The sequence below is a fragment of the Protobothrops mucrosquamatus genome, unplaced genomic scaffold (assembly GCF_001527695.2).
Source record: "Protobothrops mucrosquamatus isolate PMUCROS unplaced genomic scaffold, P.Mucros_1.0 scaffold_170, whole genome shotgun sequence".
In the NCBI taxonomy this organism is placed as follows: Eukaryota; Metazoa; Chordata; class Lepidosauria; order Squamata; family Viperidae; genus Protobothrops; species Protobothrops mucrosquamatus.
In genome coordinates this window covers 494,932-514,159 of record NW_015386246.1, presented here as the reverse complement: position 1 = coordinate 514,159, position 19,228 = coordinate 494,932, and the positions used below count along the sequence as shown (strand labels likewise).

Here is a 19,228-nt window from a genome sequence, read left to right as displayed (position 1 = left end):
ACATCACAGAATTTGATTTCATTTCTTTTTTGTGCCTTGTCACAAGATTCTTCAAAGCCTTAACAAGCCTCTTTTGTAAATCCAATATATAAAATATCCAGGTCAGTTTTTTAGTTTTTTATTTCATTTTCCATTTTGATTTTTAAAACATCAACTGGTCTCTTTTGTATGCTTAGTATGATATCCTTTTCTATGCTTCCATATAAGCATAGGTTCCATGCTTATAACCTGTCATTTGTAGATCTACTTTTGATGCCATCTCTGCCTTAACAAATAAAACTTGATCTTCATCTGCTTTTTCTTTCATTACATCTTTTGGATATAGTCTATCCATAGAAGCAAACATCACAATCAATATTGTTGATACTAAGTTCTAATTCCATCTTTCAAAAGTGTCATTCATTCAGTGTTATGTTTGGTATCATTTTATATATCACAGTTAATTAGCTATTGTATTGTATATTTTTTCTCCTTTAACTAAAATCTTTAGTTCCTTCTAGTGACCAATTTTTAAAATTACTTACCTTTGTTTTGTCTTGCAAATATCCAAACAAATATTTTTCCCATGGGAAGGATTCTTTATGATTAATTTCAAAATTTTATTCTTTATTTATCTAGACCTTTAATCCATTTGTAACTTTCTAGGATCAAAGTGTTATTTAGCTTTTTGCTGTTTATTTTTTTCCCCAAATTATTATTACAATTTTCTTTCACTAAGGATTGAAGTAAAACTTACCTATTTTTAGACTTTTTGAGCGAAAGCCCTCTAATATGTTAAAAGTAGCTAACAAGCAATTTACAAATGTAATTACGGTCGAAGTTTGTGAACTTAGTGTGCTTTAGAAAATGCCAACCACAGTTGTGAGTAAGATGGCTATTCCCATGTCCCAGTGCTTGAAGCCTGCTGGGGATTGCTGTCTTGCAGTTTACTTGTAAGGAGCATATGTTTGGAGCGCATGTGGGTGATCTCCCATCCTCTCCTTATCCAAAATGGTTCAAAATAACTGCTGTTGTCATCTCCACTTTTCACAGAGCTGACTTCAGTCCTCATTTTTTTCCTCTCTTGAGTTCAACTTCTGTGGGATAAAGGAATTTATTTATTCCTCTTCATGGAGTAGATAATAATGTTTGGATTTTCTTTTGCCCTGTTTGCTTTAGCCACCTTCCCACTTCTAGCTTTACAAGCAGGCCTGCCATGCTGTATTTAGGAACATGTCCACTTATATTTGGCTCCTTTTTCTGACCTAGTTATCATCCCTGCTTCCTTATCTAACATTTATTGCTGCCTCTTCTTTCTTTAGCATTAATTTTCACTTGCAGCTTCTTCAATTTACAATGTAATTATGCTCTTGCCTCTTAATCTATTTCCTGTTTATATATAATTATCTTTTTTCCTGATAGAACTGTACAATTATTTTGAATTTTGGTTACATCAGAGATGGTTCCTTTTCATACCATTATTTTCTGGCAATTTGTGTTGGGTGAATTTGGTGCTCAGTTGCAGAAGTTAAAATCTTCTGGTCAGTTTCAGTAAATCAGGGGTGTCAAACTTGCAAGATCACATGACTGTTGTGATGTGTCATGACTTTTTTTTTTCCATTGCCAGCAATGGGCTGGGTGCAGTTTCACCATGATGCATTTGGCCGGCAGTTTGACACCCCTGCAGTAAATGGTCTAATTTTTTAAAAAAAAGATTGTTTCAATTGTTAAAGGAAAATAAATTGCCCATAGTTATTTGAACCATCTTAGGTTGAGGCTCTATTTTTCTTATATTGTATAATAAATACTCACTGGAATACTTGCTGAAATAGTCTATGAACTGTCTAGGACAAAAATGAGATCTAGAAAAAGTCTTCAGTACTGACCTAAATAGTAAATATGCCAGATTGTTCCATGCTTATCAGCAGCATTAAAATGGAGATAGACCTTTATAATATATTTTTCTTCTTTTATTAATGATTGTTAGATTCTGTGATTCTGTGCTAATGAGCCACGAATGAAATAAGCTTGCATACATTGCTGATTATTTTTTACTCAAGTTTGTGAGTAATTGTTGATCAACTGCCTTATTAGAAACAGCTTTCATTGTATATATTGTGTATATCCACCAGTTATGAAACTAGTCTGACACCATGTTACTCTGGCATTATCTAGCCAACATTAGTCAACAATAAAAAAGTAAGCAGGCTCACACTTGGTTGTCCTAAAAATATTGTGGAAGAAAGTAAAAACAAGCTACTTCAATATTGTTGCCAAGAATTGCCTCAACGCCAACCCCTCCCCCTCCCATGTATGAAAGGAGCATCCTGAGCTCAACTCAACATGAGGATGTCTTTATTTTTTAAATTGCATTTGATTGTTGTGATTCTTAACAGCTGCTGTCACTGGAGAAGCTGATCACAGGAGCACTTGTATTTTCTCATTAAGCATCCAACTGAATAGATGTATTAACATATTAAGTTTTAACATGTTAAAGGAAATTACACAAAGTTATCTCTTTTGAGAGCGGTCATTATTATAAACCTTAAAAAATAAATGTAAATACTCCGGATGCAACCTATACTTTCAAATTCCTTTGTTTTTTTGTAACTTTTGTTTTACAGAAGATGCAAAAAAGAAATTCCCAGGAATACTGCTTTCATTGTATCCACTAATTATGTTGGAACATCCAATATTGCAGACTCACCATTGTGACAAAGGGGAACTCTTGCTGAATCTAATGAAACTTCCGAATAGACATATTTAGGGTTGCGTTATAGTGGGTGTATCTCATCGTAATTCAAATAAACATATGTAGGATTGGTTTATATGGATGAGTGATAGCAGTATATATTGTTTGGAATATATAATTACACCTACCTGGATGCTTGGTCTGCTTTAGTCTTACTGTTTCCATGGTTTGGAATGTTGGCGGTTTTGCCATATTTTTACTACAGTTCTGAATTTTATAATGTAAGCTTTGGAAGGACACCCTTGCAAGATGGAAATGTAAAACTTTGTGTGTTGAAATATTGTACTTTTACATCATTAGTTGTTGTTTTAAAGCGATTTTCCATATTTGGAAGCAATTTTGGAGACAGAGAAAATCTTTTGAATTCATGAGAAATACATTTTATAATATGAAGGCCAAGCTTTAAAAACCCATTTATTAATGCAAACACATTAAAAAGTAACATGTATCTTAACGGAATACATGCTATCTCCTTAAATGTTGATTTATACGTTTGTACATTGATTTGTAAATTTGGACAAATGAGTTATTTGTAAAAATAATAAAGGCAGGATACAAATAAATAAATGCAGTTTTTGTGGACAAAAGAGAACAAAAAAGTAGTGATCTGAGGAAATGCAATATAACTGTTGGAGATAGTCGTGGTTTCAGTCTTTCTTGGCACAGCTGGACTGTAATCAAGTAAGCAAGTCCATAATAATCCAGGAACTCCTGTTAAATAATTTAAGAGGCCATTACACAGCAATCCTTGGATTTTTTTTTCTGCATCGGAAGCAAGTTCTATTTATAGTGAAATCAAAGTTAACATTTCTGCATCTCTTTTTGCTGCTTGATCCATGCAGTAGACTGGATGTTATATGAATGGATGCTGTTGTTTTCATTCCTCTCTCTTTTTGGCAATGGCCAATGGCTGGTTTCCCCTGACTGCGTAAGAACTGACTCTCGCTCAGAGCTACCTGTAGATAAGAGAGAGTCACAAAATATATTGTATAGATGCCAGTGAATTTATGTAATATTTATTCATTGCTAAGATGCTACAAAACAGGGGTCTTCAAAACTTGGCCCTTTTATGACTTGTGGACTTCAACTCCCAGAATTCCTCAGCCAGACATGCTGGCTGAGGAATTCTAGGAGTTGAAGTCCACAAGTCATAAAATAGTCTGATACGAGAGCAAGAAAAGAGATCACATTCAACGCAAGGAAATGCAGTAACTTTTCTGATCCTTTCCTTTTTTGTTCTTATGCAAGTTTAACAAAGCAAAGAAGCATGCAAATCCTAAAGGCAACTTTAAAAGTCAGCAGAGCAAGACATCATGCCCAACTATTTAAATGCACAGTTTCCAAATGAGTAGCAAAAACATCAAAGTTTTGTAGCAGGGATCTTCAAACTTGCCCCATCTCTATTTGTCCAAGTATCAACAATGACTTGATATTAATTTACCCAACCGAGAAGCAATGATCTCTAACAACTCAATAAGATGTAGCATTATTTCTGCAGTAGTGGATTCCTGCACTGACCAAATGATTGGATTAGGTGTTTTCCTAGATCCCTCCCCTTGCAACCATTCTGTGATTCTTAAGTAATAGAAAATTATGAGCTTTACATTTTTAGATTTGTTTTGCAATTATTAAAACTTCATTTAGCCATAAACAGAGCACATTTAATGAAGGCCACAATTTGTTTTGAGTACATGTGTGAGATTCTCAGAATTTAACAGGAGCCTGTAGAATGCCTTTGGGTAATATATCTCAACAAGAAGACTGAAAACTAAGGTATATACAGATAGTCTTTGATTAATAACACATTTGGGACTGGAATTTCCTTTGCTAACTAATGCAGTTGTAAATCTTGGATGTCACATGATTGAGTTGCTTAGCATTGACAGTTCTGGCACTTCTAGTTGCCATTTTTAAGCAATTCCATCCCCCTTTGTTAAGCACAACATCATATGGTTGCCATTTATGACCTGCCAGTTTCCCCATTGCCTTTATTTGTCAGAAGCCAGCAGTGAAAGTCAGAAATGGTGATCATAGGATGCTGTAATGTAATTCTGAGCTAGTCACCAACTGCTCAGATTATAATCACATGACTGCAGGGACACTGCAATGGCCAGAACATATAGGACTGGTTATAAGTACCACTTGTTGGGTACCTCATACGTTTTGTCCCTGAACAAGTGGTCTTTAAGCAAGGATCACCTCTATTTTGGAACTCTGTGATACATCTAATTCAGTGGTTCTCAACCTATGGGTCGCAACCCCATTTGGGGTCGATCGACCATTTCATGGGGGTCGCCAAGCAAGGCTGTCCGCCATTTTTCCCCCTTTTCCGGCGGGTGCCTTACTCCCTTGAGCTGGGCCAGCTGGTGGTCGGCCTGCTCCGTCTCTGCCGCTTGCCAGCTACGCCTCAGCCGGCGCAGGGGGCGGAACCACGCATGCGTGGCGCTCCCGGGCAGGGAAAGTCCTCGACTTACGACCGGTTGGGTAGTCCTCGACTTACGACCGGTTTAGTCCTTGACTTACGACCGGTTTAGTCCTCGACTTACAACTGGTTTAGTCCTCGACTTACGACCGGTTGGGGGTCGCGGCATTAAAAAGGTTGAGAACCACTGATCTAATTGATGCTGACTACTTATATATGGTCTTTCCCAATCTAGTACCCTGCAAATTTGTTGGGTTTTAGCTGTTTAGGTGTTCCTTGCCTCCCTCATTTAAGTAGTTAACAAAATTACTATTAAAAAAATAAATTTTCTCTTAATGCTCTATACCAGGGCTGTCAAACTCGCGACGTCACGTGATGTGTTGCGACGTATTGTGACTTTTTTGCCATTGCCGGCAATGGGGTGGGTGCGGTTTCGCTATGATGCAACCAGCATGCGGGCCAGCAGTTTGACTCCCCTGCTATATACTGTATGCATGAATACTGCATTACACTTTTTTTCTTCAGCATTTTATTTTTATAGGCAAGTTAAGCATTTTCTTTTGCAAAATTTATATGAAATGGCCTTGTCATGCTTGTAATAGTATGTACTTTACCTATCTAATATTGTAATTATATTACCTAATATCAACCTAAAGATTCTTTTGTTAGTACAGCAGACAATAACGTCTGGTTTTTTTCCCCCTCTGATGTACGTACAGGGCGGTTACAGTTCTACAATTACAAGTCTGCTTTTGTCCAGTGTTGTACCACAGTGTGCTGGTTCTGGAATTGAGGCAGCAGTTTTTCCTAATTGCATAATCCCCTTCAAATCAAAAGGGAAGTGGAAAGTTTGGGCAGTGTTTTTAGGAGAAGCCCTTACAGTAGATTTCTTTAGTATATTATCCCCCTGCCGAGTGCTGAGATTAGTACACAATTTAGATATAAAATACAGCTCTCTGGTAGGTTAAGAAGTGTAGTACAGTATACACTTTTCAGTTCTCTTCAGCCCTACAGCTGCTGTTAGTAGAGCAAGTGTGTACACAATGAAAAAAACTGCAGTCCCGGGGTCTTGTATCTCTGTGGCAAGTCTTTTGTCTGCATGAGAAAACAGAAGCCAAAGCAGAACACTTGCTGGTACAGTATAGCTAAGCAATTTTAGGTCTGACTTAACTTACAGGGCCTATGATTAGCTGGCTATATACTGTATGTTAACTTCAGTTGTGAAACATGTTTTTAAAATTTCTTCTTTCACAGACAGCATTCTATACTTTGAAACTGCTTCTGCGCAGCAGACAGAGCATGGACCACCATGGTTACAAGGAAACATGGAATAACATAGTTCCTTAGGAACAATTATCATTTTTTTTCTTTTTTAAAAGGGTGCATGTGAGCCTTCCACTTAGGTTTTTGACTCCTGGAGACTGGCTGGATTAATTCTTAAGAGTTTTCTTAGCAAGGTTTTTGGAAATCCCTTCCAACTCTGTTATTCTGCTCTACGGTGGTGTGCCATTTCCTTCTTCCTAGGGCTGAGAAAGAATGACTGGCTTTTTGCTAACACAGGACTAGAACACACAATCTTCTGGTTTGTAGCCTGATGCTGTAACTACAGTATTTCTTCTAGAAATAACGTATGTGTACTTGTAATGGCAACACAATAGTTTTGGTGACAAAGTGTCTGGCCTAATTAAGACAGTACATAAGGATGCATTGCTTTGTGCATCATATTCTTTACTGCATTCTGGAGGATTCTATATGTGTATACATACACACATACACACACACATGTGTGTGCAGCCTTTTGGTCAACAGTCTGACACTCCCTGTTGTCCTTCATGCCAAAAAGATTGTCCAACTCTATCATAAATGTAAGTAGCATTTCCTCTTCACAATACATTAGTCAACTTGTGTCATTCAGTAGTGACTGCTGATAGTAACTGATGGATAAAGAGGTCATTCTTACTTGCTTATAAAAAGCAAACATGAGTGAATCTATGGCTAGTTATACAAGTTATGCTGAGACTATCAACTGTAGCAGCTGAATTCTAAGACTTACTGAAGGCTTTTAAAAAGTGCCTTCACTGAAAAATTACAGAAGTGCAGTTTTAGAATTGATCATCATTAGAAGCTCCCTATAACTGGACAGCAAAAATAGAATATAAACTTCCCTTGAGTGCAATAAGAATCAGCTCCTTTTTAAAAGAAGACAGGCCAATGTTATAATACCTGGTGTAATTGCTATGAGATGGTTGAATGTATGACTGACTAGTTTGGGAAGTTAGTAAAGAAAGCAGTGTAAATAAAAATTAATCGGGAAGCATTGCCTTTCATCCCTAATAAAACAAAAATTAACTTCTACTTATTTAGTTACAGAAAATGTTTTTAATATAAGAATAGAGCTTGAGAAGTGTTCATTGTAATAAGGCCAAGAAGAAAAAGCAGATTTTTGTGACTTTGTGAACATGTTCATGAATTGTTTGTAGAGCTGTAAGTATTTTAAATCACAGGTGACAAAATTTAATTGATTACTGGCTTTTGTCAAAAGTGGTAATAGAAAAAATACCCTGTGGGAAATGGGGAGGAGGTTTTTAATCATTTTTAAGACCCATATTCCTGGTCTTCACACTGGGCATGGATGGAAACTAATCAAGGAGAGAGGCAACCTAGGACTAAGGAGATATTTCCTGACAGTTAGAATAATTAATCAGTGGAACAACCTGTGGATGCTCCAACACTGGAAGCTTTTAAGAAGAGATTGGACAACCATTTGTTTGAAATGGTATAGGGCAGGCATGTCAAACTCGCGACGTCACGTGACGTCGCACGACGTATTGGAGCTTTTTCGCCATTGCCGGCAATGGGGTGGGCGCGGCTCCGGTATGATGAAACCGGCCCGTGGGCCGGCAGTTTAACACCCCTGGTATGGGGTTTCCTGCCTGAGCAGGGGGTTGGACTAGAACAGGGCTTTTCAACCTTTTCACCCATTGTACCACTTTTAGGATATGGCAATATCCGAGTACCACCAGTCGCCTAGCAAGGTGTCAAAAACCTGATGACCCCCCCCCAAAAAAGGAAAAAAGTGATAAAGTACAGGTAGTCCTCGACTTACAACAGTTTGCTTAGTGACTGTTCGAAGTTACAATGGCACTGAAAAAAGTGCTCCCAAGCCACAGCCGAGCAAGACACCTGCCTGCCCACCCGGCGGCGCTCTTCCTCCTGTCTGAGGTTTTCATTGTTGTGAGCATTTCTGTTGAGGATTGGCAGCAGGGATAGGGTGGGGGGGATGTTTGGTTTTTATTCCCCCTCCCGTCTGCTGGGTGGTTGCAGCAGGTTTTCGTCACTTCACATGACCATGGGTCACTGTGACCGTCATAAATATGAATCAGTTGCCAAGCATCTGAATGTAAATCACAAGACCCTGGAGATGCTGCAACATTCCAGCTGATCGGCGCTTCTTCTGGGCTCAGCAGAAGCACCAGGATCAGAACCGAGCTCCAGCTGGAAACTGGCACTGATCCTGGCGCTTCCACTGAGCCCTGACAGCCCTGCAGCTCCAGCCATCTCTCGCTCAGGCTTGTGCAGTGCTGCCACCGGTTCAGCTCATTCTCTTCCCCACTACCACTTTTCTAGGGTGTTCGCGTACCACCTGCCATGTGCCAATGTACCACAGGTGGTACCCGTACCACTGTTTGAAAAGGCCTGGACTAGAAGACCTCCAAGGTCCCTTCCAACTATTATTATTATAACTTTAAAGTGATATGAGTATACAGTAGATTAAAGCTTTGATTTGTTCCAAATTTGCAATTTAAAATGAATTTGGAGGTTTTCTAGTTCTGGTTTATAAATGATGATGATGATAATTGCTTTCTCCTTCAAAGCAAGTAGCCAATTGATTGAGGAGTTTGGCATTTTATTTTTTTTTTGCTTCAGTGACTTGCCTCAGTACTTAGCCATTGTCCACAATGTTTTACGACTCTCAGCTGGGTCCCTGCTGCTTCCTCCCTATTTACAATATTGATTTTTTCCCCCCTCTTAAATGAGAGAACTGACTGAAGGCTGAAAATAACATAGCAGGAATGAAGAATGAACCCCGGTGGTTGGGCTTAGAATAAAACAGGAAGAAATAGCAAAAACTTTTTTTTAAAAAAAATAATCAATGAGTAGAAACCATAATTGATGAAGTCTTGAAAAAAAGAACATGACGTCCAAACACAATAGGAGGGAAATAGAAGAAAATAGTTCCTTTAAACAACACGTAATGGACAGGGCTTGCTACTGTGGGGGGGGGGGGAAGGCACTACATAAATGAAATTGCATCACCATAGATTATAGAAATAAGACGTCTACATTATTCATGAAAGAATCAGTTCATGCTCCTAAGCTTAAGCTTTCTGTGATTGATTATTGAAGAACAGAGGACGTGCAGTCAATTCTGATCTTCCTGTTATTGGTATAGAAAGGCATAAAACTGCAAGCTCTCTGTCCTGCCAATGTCTTTCTCCCCCAATTTTATGCTGGCTGCAAAATGCTGCAGGCTGCAGTTCCGCTACTCTGGGTCCTAGGGCGCTAAAAGGATTGGGCTTATTTGGTGTAAGATCAAAATGTAAAAACGTCTTTGATCTAAAATCATAAACACTTCGTTACATGAAAGCTATGTGTCTTAAAGAGCATTCCCCGATTATTCATACCCATGTTTTGGGACAGACAAGTCCAGAGCAGGAGTGAGTGCGTATGCGTGTTTGTATCTTCCCTTATTTGCTAAATTCTGTTATTTAGGTTAAACAAATGCACTTGTTTTATCCATCACTGTATTAATATGACCGTTGCTTCCAGGAGCAAGAAACATCTACAGATGTTGGCTGTTTTATGCACTTTTCATATGTCTTCACTACTTATTTCAATTCCAAATCTTGCTTCTTTCACCCAGTCTTCTAGACTATGCAGAGGACTGTCAGGGAGGTGTGGGAAGGTTTTTTTTTGTCCTGAAATGCAAGGAATCTAAGATTTGCAACTTTGTAATGAGTCCAAACCTGAACACTTGAGAAAAATTCCTCTTCTCACACTACTTAGGCTTGGATATGATAAAAAACAACAACAGCAAGAGGAACCTCCACAGAAGTGTGAAATGAAATAATTGTTTCTTATCATTGTGAGAAGAAACAGAAATAATACCCTTTCAGAGGTTGCTGAGAACATTTCTTTTTCCCAGCAGCCTCTGATAAATATTTTGAGAACTACACAACTTTCCCTATTAAATAAAGAAACTGTGGTGGAAGGGGTCCCCATAGAACGGCATCAGTTTGTGGGATGCCACGCAAACAAGCAAAGCCCCATCCACAGGATGCAAACAGTACACAAAACCACACCCTTTTCCGTCCATGGAAAAACCTCCACGGAACCAGTCCCTGGTGCCCAAAAGATTGGTAGCTGCTGGGGTATATATTTAATAAATTGCATGGTGCATCTTTTCTAAATTATCATCCTATGCTATAGTTATTTTGACCTCAAGTAGCTATGGTCAGGATTGGTCAATCCGTAGATTTCAATAACCATTAGAAAATTGTAAACCCCTTGCTTTAATTCTGCTACTTGACTGCTTGATAAAGAGAATTTTAATATTTTTGTATAGCACACCTAATAACATATCAGAATCAGAAATAGGAGCATGGATGTGGTGATGCTGGTTGTGCTTCCCCTAACGCATTCTGTCAGGACTGTGTCAAAACTAGAAATACATCTAAATAATCAGTAACAACAACAAAATATTATTTTAGATAGGCATAGATTGTGTTTTAAGAAGCTTAAGGTGTGTTGTGATTCAGTAATTTAGGCTCTTCTGAAAGTTTTTTTTTTGTACACCATCCCAAACTCTATCCATACCATGGCTTTCAGGCATCTTGCACCTAGCAGTTTTGTTACCTTATGCAAATCCAACTCTGCTATTCCTATAGATCAGGGGTCCCCAACCCCCGGTCTGCAGACTGGCACCAGGCCACGGCCTGCCAGGAATTGGGTCACGCAAGCAAGCAAAGCCCATCTGCGCATGTATGGGATGCAGGCAGCGCATGAAACCATGCCCCCCTCCCCAGTCTGCGGAAAAATCACTCTCCATGGAACCGGTCCACGGCACTCAAAAGGTTGGGAGCCACTGCTACAGATGATTCTGTCCCCAGAATACATGTAATGAGAATTGTTCCATGTTTATCAGGCTAGATGCAGAGTGTTCCCTCATCTGTTTCTTCTTGTGGTGGAGGGTGCATTTTATTTATGTATTTATTAGATTTTTATCCCACCTTTATTACTTTATCAGTAACTCAAGGCAACGAACATGCCTTAATAAATCTTCCTCCTCCTATTTTCCCTACAACAACACCCTGTGCTGAGGAGAGAGTAACTGGCCCATGGTCACCCACTGGCTTTCATGCGTAAGATGAGACTAGAATTCACAATCTCCTGGTTTCTAAGTCAAACCTACACACCAGTTTACTTTTGTGTTATTAGAAATGCTCATGTTGTTGGTGAAAAGTTTTTTCTATAGAGTCATTTGGCAGTTGGACATCCCATAAATTAAATAAAGAATTTGTTCCCCCTACTGAATGCTTTAAAAAAAAATAAGATTCCCTACCCTGGCAGTGAAAATTAAAAGATAAAGAAAGCAGATACATTTATTACAGTTGGCTCTTCCACAAGATTTGGAATTAAATTGTTTCCACATTTGATGCCTGGCAAGGGTGTTTTGACATATAGATAACAAAAGTTCTTATCCTTCACTGATGGTGGAGAATTAATAATAGAAACAATACAGTGAGGGCTGCTGTACATGAGGTGGAATAAGAAATTTTTATTTCAGTAGTATTTTTTTAAGACAAGCTTTTTAAATGTTTCTTTATTGTAACAGATAAAATCTGACACATGCATTTTCATACATCTTCATCAAAAACACGTTTCTTGTGTTGTAATTCTATACACTAATGATGAATAACAGTAAAAAGTTGATGAGAGCAACTATAGCTGGTTATAATATAGCTCTTTGTTTAATGTATTTGGTTTTTATCCTTTATCTTAGCCTTGAGGAAAAGAAATAGGGTGGTAGATAACAATTTATGATTATGAAATTCTTATAATTTGCATTTGCAAAGAGGTGTGTGAGCATCCATTAAATGGATTTTTTTTCAGCTCATCATAGCCTCCAGGGAAGGGATTGTGTCTAAGAGGTGACACACTTTTAATGACAACCTAAGATGTGAAAACCCAAAAGGAGACTTGAGGGTGGCTTATTGATGTCATTAACCTGGTGAAAACCGCTTGAGGAATTATGTTTTATCTATACAACATCAATCATCTTGAATAGCATGAAAGGTTAACGTGCTGGCTTTCCTTGGAGCAACTGACATATTTAATTCAGGAAGCGACCCTTAATCTAGTTTAGAGTTTTAGTTAGTTTCTTAATTAGCATATTATATTTCATCTTTCTTCTGTTGCTCATAAGGCACATAGTAGATGTTTCTCCATATTTTACTATTCTCAAAAGCAGTCTGGTGAAACAGATTAGGCTAAGAATTGTGTTCCAGTATCAAGCAAATTCAAAGTTTGCCAGTAGGCTTGGTTCACGTACCACCAAAAGCCATAAACTATAGCTTAAGTATCATAGCAGAGTTCATCCATAATACAAAGCATAATACAAGGCCAACGTTTACTTTAAAAGTAATGACTAATAAGGATTTTAACTTGTTCCTACTGACTGAAATTACACACTGTACAAACCCATAATGTGGTTCCTTTGGTTTTGGCTTAATAGGCTATGAATCTAATCTGGTTGCCCATTGTGCATGCGTTAGTACAATACATGAATGTGGCCATTGCAACTAATTAAGCAAATCTTGATTAAAACAAACTACTAAAGGTGAGCTGAAGTCTGCTGATGAATTGGTGGATACATCGGCAACAATATTGAAAATGTTTGCCATTGCCATTTTACCCTTAGCACAATACTCGCCTCCAGTGGCTGCTTCAACATTCCAAGGAAAGAATCCAAAGTTCTATTCCGATTGGAATTCTAGCTGAAAAACTGAGATAGAAGGACCAATGGTCTATCAAGTGTAAGGTAGATTTCCATATTCCTGAGACACAATAAGATTTGTTACCCAAGCTCTACCATCTCACAATTCAAAAACTCAAGTGCTTTTAATAGATCGCCATTCTGGCTGTCCGAACATTTTTCTTATAACAAATCTGTACTGTACTTATTTATGTTTCTTCTGTAACAAGGTCATGCGTGAGCCTTCAGAATAACTTACGGGGATGGAAAAAAACAAAGGAGGAAGAATTAGGCCAGGACAGTGAAGAGAAATTTTATATACGTAATCTTATTTATTCCCTAGATATAATTCCTAGCTGCGTACTGATATTAATGCTCTGTTCCAGGAGTTGCCTTGACTAAGAAAAGGTGCATTGCATTCTAGCTATCAATTTTCCTTTAAAGGTTCCAAGTCAAAACAAACTTAGTTTTTTTTAAAACTATCTAAATTAATATAATGAAAGAATGATAAGGAAGAGAGGGGAAAAAAAATCTCTCACATTTTTTATGTTTCTTACAACTGTGCATCAACTCTTGAGAAGAACCTTAAATAGATGTCAGTGGAAACTGAGAACTGTACAAAAGAGATTTTTACTATTTTGATCAAATCACTTTTTCAAATTTAGGCTTTAAAAGGAAGAGCAAGGGGATTTGAAAAACAGTGTCAATGTTCCTGCTTTCTGCTATCTGATGTTTCTTGCATACAGGTTGAGTCTGATAAGTCTCTAGAATAGCTGCTAAATACAAGACGTTTCATAAAAATGACCTGTATCGCTAATCATATTTAGTATATTTCTTAGTAATTTGTAATCCACAATGAGTATGTGTTTGTTTCATATGTATGTTGTGTTTTTAATCATATTTTGGCTTTCTTTTTCTGAAAATGCCTATTTTTTTTTCATTTCAGCAAGGGAAACCCTATGTTTTTGATAGAGTATTACCTCCCAATACATCCCAGGAACAAGTTTATAATGCCTGTGCCAAACAAATTGTTAAAGGTAAGAGTTTTTTTTAAACAACTATTTTTGTGGTAGAGAAGTTGGTGCTGAGCAGAAGTAGGGAATGCGTAGAAAGCTCATGTAAAAGGGATGGGCAGATTGTGTAAATGGCCTGCTGGTTTTGGGGTGTCTGTGTGTGTGGGTTGTTTCTCCTGATGTGTGAGTGTATAAATTTATATAAATATTTTTAAAAATAAAATTTTAGACTCCTCTGGAAGCTCATGGATGTTAACAAGGGTTGATGAGCCTCCTTTTTCTAAGTGGTAGAAGGCATGAAAAATCATGCAAATAATTAGAATAATGACACTCTTTTTGATGTCATGTCCAATTCAAGAAAATTCAGGAGATGACAATGTGACTATTTGCACAGAATAAATGAATGAGCATGCTGGTTTCCATCAGGGTTTCATCTGTAACACTGATGTGTTCTCTTAAAAAAAACCCGAGTCAACAAACTATCATTTGTTTTCGTTGCTATTATCTACTCTGGGATAAGATCTCAAGTAAGGGCCGTGTTCTGGAGAAGGCTGATTAATTTACATTAACCAGCATTCCCTGGTGTTGATCCTCCTGTGAGATTATAGTAGTGCTTATGACCATGGGAGTTTCATGGCTGAATATCTTAAATGTATTACAATTTTAATGTTACAGGGTCTCCCCGAACCTCCTTTTAGTTACACGTATTACCTTTTTTGCCATATTTCTTAATTTATATAGTATAATTAACAAGAATATTTTGTATAACAGTGAACAGAAAGTAGCGGAAGCAGTATATTATGCATTAACTTGCAGATTAACCAATATTGAGACAGTTGGTTAGAGCTCTTTATTTAAAGTGATTTACTGTAACTTCTCCATTATGCTGTTGACACGATTATAGTTTATCCCTTAGCTATTCATACTGCAGACGTGAAACACTTTTCATAGTTCCAAAAGAAGAGAATATGCGTAGCTCAGAGTTGAACTATGGAATCCTTGGTGCTCTCTGAATTTGGTTGTTTGCTTGTGGACTTTTCATTACCCACCTAGGTAACATCATCAGTGTGAGTGAGTTTGGGTTTGTTCCCTGCTTACTCTCCCTTTGTGAATTGGAATTCAGTTCAGTGAGTGTAATATAAAGTTAGGAAACAAGGAATTACGGATGTGTAGCCCATAATTTAGACCATCCTTTATGAGATAACCATCTATGCTATTTGATGTGGATGGTTTATTAAACCGAATGATTAAAAATACTCATTTAATTCTAATTGTCATCCATCTAGTAATTAGCACCACATTAGTGAGCTCATATTAGGGCAGTTCACTGAGAAAAAAATATTCCCTCTCCCTCAAGGTGCAAAGCACGGTTCTTTACAGGATAATTTCTCTCACTACATGATTTCAAATAAGCGTTACTATTTGTGTAATGAGTTTGATTCTGATATGTGTCAAGAGTGACTTTTAAAATTTCCGATAAAATGAAACATTAGTAAGTATTAATCATTGTTAAATGCTGTGGGCATTTAGTATCATTGCAAGGTTTGGTTTGTTCAGATAACAAGATTTTCATCTGCAATTTTTCAGACCTGCTTGAAAACGTGAGACAATTCGGTTAATATCTTTTCCTCCCCCCCCCCCCCATGAATCATTTAACATTTTCTCATATTCTCAGGGAAGCTAGACTCTTGGATCCATTCTTGTAATTGGTGTGAATCTGGTAACACTTAAAAGTTATGCTCATAATAGAGGCTGTCATTTTGTTCAATAAGTGGATTACTTATTTAAAGTTACACCAGTACAGGCAGTCCTCGATTTACGACCACAGTTGAGCCCAAAATTTCCATTGCTAAGTGAGACAGTTGCTAAGTGAGTTTTGCCCCATTTTATGACCATCTTTGCCGCAGTTGTTAAGTGAATCACTACAGCTGTTAAGTTAGTAACACGGTTGTTAAGTGAATGTACGCTCCCCATTGACTTTGCTTGCCAGAAGGTCGCAAAAGGCAATCACATGACCCCCGGGATACTGCAACTGCTATAAATATGAGCCAGTTGTCAAGCATCCAAATTTTGATCAAGTGACCACAGGGATGCTGCGAAAAATTGTCATAAATCACTTCTTTTCAGTGCCATTGCAACTTTGAATGATCACTAAATGAATGGATGTAAGTCGAGGAATACCTGTGGTATAATCTTATTGAGATGCAGTTTGGAATATTAGTCTTCATTCAGAAAAGTATATTTGTAGGAAGAAAGATCTTGATGCCAGAGCACTAAAAAAACCCTTAGAATTGTGTGGAATCTTAACACCTCTGCCTTCCATCTTTGCTAGTGGGGCTTCAAAGATGCATTTCCTACACGTACCCTCGCCTTTTTCATTCTCTCTCTCTCAGGCTGTTTAGCTAATAGTCCATTTTCTATGTAGAAAATGGTTGTTCTATCTGTTGAATCCTAATTATGGAAAAGAATTAACATTATGACTGAAGTTCATAGAAATGAGAAATCACCAATATGCATAGGCTGATAGCATTTTGTCTTTTTGTTGTAGCTGTTTACAGAACATGTGAATATGTTCAATTTTCACTTTCACATGCAAATGTGGATCTGAAGTAAATCTGGAAACTGAACTTGCTGCAATCTTGATTTTTTTTTTTGTTAAAAAAAAAAGAACTTAGAACAAATTTACAGGTGTAATTGTTTACTGGATTCTTCTCGATCTCAGTGTAAAAAAATATTAACAGCCCAAACAGTTTATTTGCGTATCTAACTCTGTTGAATTGTGAGAGAAATTAGTCTTAAAGTCAAAATTTATTTTATTTTGTCAATGACATGTAAGAGAAAGTCTAGCCAAGTTAGGGAGAGGAGTCAAATGGAGCACAAGAAGGTGAAGTCAAACTTCCCTAGAATGCCATTGAACCTTATCTAGGCTCTACCAGGTGCAAAACATCAGTCTGAGAAAATTTCTGTTTATAGGGTTGAGTAATAAAACAGCTAATTGAACCCTTCACATGTAATTGAACCCTTCATGTATGGGTCTGGCAGTTTGTGCCTAACAGATAGTAGCTACTGTATATAGCTTTGTATAAGCCCATCGGCAGATAAACTTATCCTTGAATTTTTAACCAAAATTCCATTAAAAATGTGCAACTGACCTGCATTTTTCATAGCATTTTGGTTAAAAATTGGAGGGTTTGCTTAGCCATAGGTAGGCTCATATGCAAATACATGGGTTATATAGGTACTTTAAAAGGGTATGATCAAATACATTCATGGACAAGTCCATCTGTAGATACACCAAACCCAATTTTTGGAATGTACTTTGGCATCTAAAATTCTCAGTTTATCTATAAGTACATACAGTAGATACTAATATACTGAATCTGCAGTAGATACAATATACTGCCTCCGCTGCTTTATATAGACATAAAGAAAAAGAATCTGGACTCGGATCCAAGAAAATCTATTTAAAAATAAATAAATTAGTTTTCCCCCCAAAAAATTATTTTCATGATTTCTAATTATTGCTCTGTAGGTAGTCCATACGTACCTGCAGGTATAAAGTATGAAATGTCCTTGCCCTGATAAGGATTCAGGAGGCATTTGGGAAAGCATTAACAGCCCCTCGGTTTTGCTCAGTTGATTAGGAAATAGGCAGCCAGATCACCAGGTCAGAGAATGGGCATTAGAGAAAAATTAAGGGTTCAGAACTGGGGCTAGAGTTTCCTGCCCCTTTTCTTCTTGTTCTAAAATAGTGTCTCTTGTTTTTCTTGATCCAGTGGGGATTTTAAGTGGGCAAGTCCATCTCGGCTAACACAGCTCCATTTTTTTTTACATTAAACTTTAAAAAGTCACAATTTGTAGGAGCTGAACAGGCTAGCCTGAGTGAGGGTGGGGTTAAATGCACCATCAGTTTGGAATCATTACATTCCAATCTAGCACCAATTTGGCTTGATCATTAGTAGATCAGATTCTTCCGTTTTAGTTAGCATGTAATAAACTTTTAGTGCTTTGAACTTAACTCNTCTCTCTCTCCCTCCCTCCCTCCCTCCCTCCCTCCCTCCCTCTCCCTCTCCCTCTCCCTGTATATTAAAAGAACAGGAAACAATATCAGGTTGTTAAAATTATTTAATTTTCCTCAACATTATAATGCAATATTGAAATAATAAATTAAGACAGAATCATATTGGCCAATCTCCTCTCCTCTTTGATACAAAGCGAACTCAGAGGCCGATAATTGATGAATTTTGTTAAGCCTACTTAATAGAATATTGTGCAGAGAAGCTCCAGTACTCTTGTCAATTTCTTGAGGACAAGGGATGGTAAATACATCTCAGCAGCATTCAAATTATTCAAAGCCATTTAAAATTATTTTAGCCCAGCTCCTGTACAATGTGCAGCTATGTTTCCCAACTATGTCCCACTGAGATAGATCCAGTCTACGTTTCTTCATGCAGCAACGATAACACAACAATAACAATTTGATTTACACTATAATTTTCAAATTGAAGGAAGTTAACATAGTTTTCATAGCTTGAACTATCTTTTCCTGTTCTTTAAATGGATGTAATATAAAATAACTTAGGAATACAGGTATTTTTCCATGAAGATATAATCATCTTTTTTCCAACAATCCCATTTTGATATAGCCAAAGATCTTAATAGACTGAAATACAATCTATGTACATTAAAGATAATATATCTAATGTAAACTTTTCCTCAATGTAGCTGTTAAAATCTTAGCATCAATAATTAAGAGAGACATTGGTCAATAGCAGATACACTCATAAGATCATTACCAGACTTCAATATTATGATAATGTAAGCTTTATTGTATGAAGATGGCATTTTAATAAAAACCTGAAATATCTTTGGAAATATAGGAAATGATTCACCTTGGTTTTGTTTATACCATGGTTATTTCATCTAGTGCACAGATTTCATCATATCAGTAATACAACAGATATTTCTGAAATGTTGGGAGTGCAGCCAATTCAGCTGACTGAACATCTAAAATGTCTAGACTTTTT

General features: G+C 37.2%; 1 protein-coding gene across 3 annotated transcripts in view; it reads left to right on the top strand.

Annotated features, from left to right (window-relative positions):
* Nucleotides 1–19,228, top strand: part of KIF5C (kinesin family member 5C) — a 91,751-nt gene that overhangs the window by 3,299 nt on the left and 69,224 nt on the right. For all 3 annotated transcript variants that reach the window (XM_015822063.1, XM_015822071.1, XM_015822054.1), the window contains exon 2: nt 14,135–14,225. In XM_015822063.1, coding sequence (XP_015677549.1) covers nt 14,135–14,225 — 91 coding nt within the window. The remainder of the gene's footprint in view (nt 1–14,134; nt 14,226–19,228) is intronic.